This window comes from Rhinopithecus bieti, unplaced genomic scaffold (genome assembly GCF_001698545.2).
Source record: "Rhinopithecus bieti isolate Rb0 unplaced genomic scaffold, ASM169854v2 scaffold_52099, whole genome shotgun sequence".
In the NCBI taxonomy this organism is placed as follows: domain Eukaryota; kingdom Metazoa; phylum Chordata; class Mammalia; order Primates; family Cercopithecidae; genus Rhinopithecus; species Rhinopithecus bieti.
This window is the reverse complement of record NW_016820939.1, coordinates 1080963-1086267: the sequence shown is the minus strand read 5'-3', so window position 1 is coordinate 1086267 and position 5305 is coordinate 1080963. Positions and strand designations below refer to the sequence as shown.

General features: G+C 40.0%; 1 protein-coding gene across 1 annotated transcript in view; it reads left to right on the top strand.

The window, feature by feature from the left end:
• The window catches only part of HSD17B13 (hydroxysteroid 17-beta dehydrogenase 13), a 21557-nt gene continuing 16252 nt past the window's right edge, over window positions 1–5305 (top strand). Inside the window, 2 exon segments of the mRNA XM_017860054.1 lie at window positions 1–304; window positions 4309–4416. Of these exon segments, the coding sequence (XP_017715543.1) occupies window positions 95–304; window positions 4309–4416 (318 nt within the window). The 5' untranslated portion in view covers window positions 1–94.

The window sequence follows — 5305 nt, the reverse complement described above, 5'->3', positions numbered from 1 at the left end:
GGGCACACCTCTTCCCTGGAGCTCTGTGTACACAGTACCTCCTCCCTAGGACTATACAAGGACTGAACCAGAAGGTAGAGAACAGGACAGAGCCATGAACATCATCCTGGAAATCCTTCTGCTTCTGATCACCATCATCTGCTCCTACTTGGAGTTGTTGGTGAAGTTTTTCATTCCTCGGAGGAGAAAATCTGTGGCTGGGGAGATTGTTTTCATTACTGGAGCTGGGCACGGAATAGGCAGGCAGACTGCCTATGAATTTGCAAAACGACAGAGCATACTGGTTCTGTGGGATATTAATAAGGTAATGTATACATCTTCCAACCTTTTAAAGTCACAGAGTAAGATAAGCATTATAAGAATTCTTTGACTTGCCATCTACTTATCTTTGTAATTTTGTTTTTCAAAGTTTGATAAATTCCCTGGTGCCTTAGTCTGTATATGCATCAGGTTAGTTAGATGAAGGGAATGTAATTGAGAACTAAGCAGCGATTTTTATGACATGGTGTGCAGGTTGATAGCAAAGACTCAGGAGCCAGGCTCCTTCCCAGCTGCTAAATGAGGCAAGTCACGTATTATCTCTCAGCCTGTTTTCTTGGTTCTGAAGTGAGGATAATAACTTAGGAGATGGGCAAGAACGAGATCTGAAAATTACAACTAATAGGCTGAATCTGGCCAGTGGGCAGCCTGTTGAACTAAGAATGAGTTTTACATTTTGAAAGGTCACCAAACAAAAGTCGAACAAAGGAGAACATGCAACATAAACCTTTAGTGCCTCCCCTCATACACACGCAACACAATCCTAAAATATTTACTATCTGACTCTTTACAGAAAATGTTTGCCAGTCCCTAGTCAAAAGGATTAAATAAGTAATATTTTCAGTACTTAGCACACGGTAAACGATACTTGGCACATGATAAACAATAACTGTGTTAAATAAAATATGTGTGCAGTGAGTCAGGCTTTCCCTCAGACATCAGCATTTTTCCTGTGTTCTTATTTGTAAACACCTACATGAACAACCCCAGATAAAACTGAAGTAACTGAAATCTTGTATCTTTTACTCTAAACTTGTAAATTCTGGTAAGGCCATGAAAATATACACAGAAAAGTGTTTACAGGATGTTAGGATTGGAAAAATTGTGAAGTACTTCTTGAGAATCACGTTTTCCGCAAATTACAGTGAGGTTTCAATTACCACTATATTATTTCTTTCTCATGTTCTTTGCTGTCATGTTTAGTTGAAACCTAAAATGTCTCTTAAACTTTGAGAATTAATTCTTTTTTGTTTTTTTCTGAATAGTGAAGAATGCTATTCAAAAAAGCTAGTACATTTTTATTTAACAGATATGAGCATTTATATAATAGATGAGTTGATGTATATAAAAATGATTTGCCATCTGTTTGGTCTTTGAAGAAATTCGAATGAACTTTCTGGAAGATACCAAGAATTTGCAAACAGAGAAAATTGTTGCCTGCTGTTCTTAGGCAATTGTCCAAAAACATAAATAAGTATAAGTCTATGAAAAGGGCTTGATGAAATCTAACCTTCAAATCTCTTTCCAGATGTGTATTTTTGTGGAAAGGACCATATATATTAAGTTTTTTTTTTAATTTTAAAATTTCCAGAGACAAGAGAAAAGTAAATTAGAAAGAAGTCATATTAAAAATGACTTAAGGGCGGGTGCAGTAGGTTACACCTGTAATCCCAGCACTTTGGGAGGCCGAGGTGGGCAGATTGCTGGAGCCCAGGGATTCGAGACCAGCCTGGCAACACAACAAAACCCCCACATCTACAAAAAATACAAAAATTAGCTGGGTTTGGTAGTGCGCACCCATAATCCCAGCTACTCAGGAGGCTGAGGTGGGAGGATCGTTTCAGTTCGGGAAGCCGAGGTTGCAATGAGCTATGGTGACATCATTGCACTCCAACCTGGGCGATAGAGCCAGGTACTATCTGAAAAAAAAAAAAAAAAAAAAAACAAGACTTAAGAAGAATGGGTAATCCAACCTCCAAAATTCTCTTTGAATCGTTAAATTTTATGGTTAAACATTTAAGCTACTGAATGATTCACTCTAAGGCTGTAATGTAACTCAGATCTCCTTTAGGCGAGGAAGATGCTATCTGAGTTTTCACCATAACTGACTCCTTTTGCCCTATGAGATGAGAGACACAGTAGCAATTTGGCCCTTATGCAATCTAAACTGTTGCTTTGGGAATACAGTTCAAAAAACACACTGGAATTTAAGCTAAAGCAAGTGTTTTGCTAACAAAAAGACAAGGCATTACATTTTGCAATTTTGCAATTATCTAGCTCAGTTACAAAACTGAATAATTAATTCTTCAATCAAAACATCTGATGAATGCTCTGGTTACTAATGCTCTCTACTGACCTAGAAACAGATGAGAGAGTATGGTGTGGTTTGTGCAATCTGGCAGTGAGCAAGCTACCATCTAAGTCAGTGAAAGACTCTCCTATCCTTTTTTTAATCTTCTGCAATCCCACAAAAGGCTAATTGAGGGGATACTGACTTTGTGACTGGGTCCTAACATCCACGTTTGGGGAGTTCAGGCTGCTGCTCCAGGGTTTAGCTTACAGTCGTGAAATACAAAGGATCCAGAGACCACTCATTAGAGGATTGCCCTAAATAGCAGCAACACCACTGTCATCCAAACACGCAAAGAATAGGGCTTTTCAGGTATCCTTGCCTGCTTGTCACAGAGAAGAGTTTACCGATTGTGAGATGGAAAAGTATAATTTTAAAACCTTATAATCTTTTCTATAAAAGTCACCTGATGTCAAAACTTGAAAAGAATTCTAATTTTCCAGAAATGTGAGTCAAGAAACATTAGGGCAATTTTATCTTAAGAAAGAGGCTTTTGAATTTAGGCTGAAAGTAAATTGCTCTGTCTCCATGTCCTATGGTTATGGGCAAGATTGGCACATAAATGAGAAATCGATCCAGTGGCCTTGCTCATCTCACTCCCAAACACCTGAAGAATGTAATATTATATCTCCTAGAGTAGAGGCATGGTCTCCCTATGAAAGTCCTTCCATAAGGAGCCTTCTTTCCCTTTCCCTCCTAGGAGGATGAGTCAGAATCATTGAGAAAAGTATGATGGGCAGAGGCATATAGTTTACCATTACCACTAGTTTAGAATTGCTACTTAGCACTTTACTGTTTATTACATAGTTGATGCTCAACAAATGTATGATAAATTAATGGCTGAGTTTTTCTTTCTTCTCCAAATTCATCTTCCATGGCACCATAAAGAGCAACGTTTTTCAAGAATGTTCTTTAAGGTTTGAAAGTAGCCTGCTTTAGAGAAACTGCCTACTGTACAGCCTCCAACCAAGAGGAAAAGCTGGAAAAAGCATGAAGGGATTTTGTTTTGTTTGCTTTGGTTTTAGTATGAGCATTCCCTGGCAGAAAAGCCAGGGGTAATCTTGTTGCAACTAGGCAATCACTCTCAAGAAATTTTCTAAAAAATAAGGAGGCCAATTTTTATTTTATTTTATTTTATTTTATTTTATTTTGAGACCAAATCCCATTCTGTCACCCAGATTGGAGTGCAATGGAATGATTTCAGCTCACTGCAACCTCTGCCTCCCGGGTTCAAGTGATTCTCCTGTCTAAACTTCCCGAGTAGCTGGGATTACAGGCCCCCACCACCATGCACGGTTAATTTTTTGTATTTTTAGTAGATATGGGGTTTCACCATGCTGGCCAGGCTGGTCTCAAACTCCTGACCTCAAGTGATCTACCCTCCTCGGCCTCCCAAAGCACTGGGATTACCGGCATGAGCCACTGCACCCGACCCAGGAGGCCAATTTTTAAAAGATTAACTACCTTCATGTCCAAAATGAATGTTAATCGTTCATTTTGAGCATGAATGATAATTTTTTTTTTTTTTTTTTTTTTTGGAGACAGAGTCTCACTTTGTTGCCTAGGCTGGTGTCCAGTTTGCCTAGGCTGGAGTCCAGTGGCACTGTCTCCACTCACTGCAACTTCTTCCTCCCAGGCTCAAGCAATTCTCCTGCCTCAGCCTCCCAAGTAGCTGGGATTACAGGCCCACACCATCAGGCCTGGCTAATGTTTGCATTTTCAGTAGAGACGGGGTTTCACCATGTTGGCCAGGCTGGTCTTGAACTCCTAACCTCATGATCCGCACTCCTCGGCCAATCAAAGTGCTGGGATTACAGGCGTGAGCCACCGCGCCAAGCCAAATGTTAATTCTTTTAAAAATTTTTCTTCTCCAATGTCTTCTCCACTTTTTCTTCGGAATTTGTTTCTTCCAATTACAGCGTGGTGTGGAGGAAACTGCAGCTGAGTGCCGAAAACTAGGCGTCACTGCGCATGCGTATGTGGTAGACTGCAGCAACAGAGAAGAAATCTATCGCGCTCTAAATCAGGTGAGACTTCAGGTTCACAAATTTCTTCAGATGATTTTGTTTCCTACGACACTGACATGGAAAATGAGAAAGTTCTCTACGACTGCCTGATTTAAATGGATTTTAGCTGCTAACTGAAGTAGTTATGTGACCAAGGAAGGATATATACTTTTTTTCTTGTATGTAATCCATTCAGCTCTGCGCATTATTATTATTCATATTATTAATCAATTTCATTCTGATCAGAAGTGTGAGCAGTGACACAGAGTGACTGACAAAAGATTTATCATAAGGGAATATGGATCACTTCCTAGTTATGTTTTAGTCCTATTAACTTTGCAGTAATCCTGTCTTCTCTTTAATTATTTCCCTTGTGAGATTTTATTTTGGCGTTAATGTAGTCTTCTGTAGAAAATGTAATATTAATACTTATTATCACAATTATTTTAAAAGAGCAAATATCAAATGATCACAATGAACTAAGCACTCCAACAAACTTTACATTTTTTAAATCGAATCCCTGGCCGGGCGCGGTGGCTCAAGCCTGTAATCCCAGCACTTTGGGAGGCCGAGATGGGCGGATCACGAGGTCAGGAGATCGAGACCATCCTGGCTAACATGGTGAAACCCCGTCTCTACTAAAAAATACAAAAAACTAGCCGGGCGCGGTGATGGGCACCTGTAGTCCCAGCAACTTGGGAGGCTGAGGCAGGAGAATGGCTTAAACCCAGGAGGCGGAGCTGCAGAGCTGAGATCCGGCCACAGCACTCCAGCCTGGGTGGCAGAGTGAGACTCCGTCTCAAAAAAAAAAAAAGAACGTAGAAACCAAATGGCCGTCTTTTTGCTGATGGAAAAATATTGAGACTAACATTTGGCTACAGAAGATATCTTACTCCCAACTGCTGAAGGA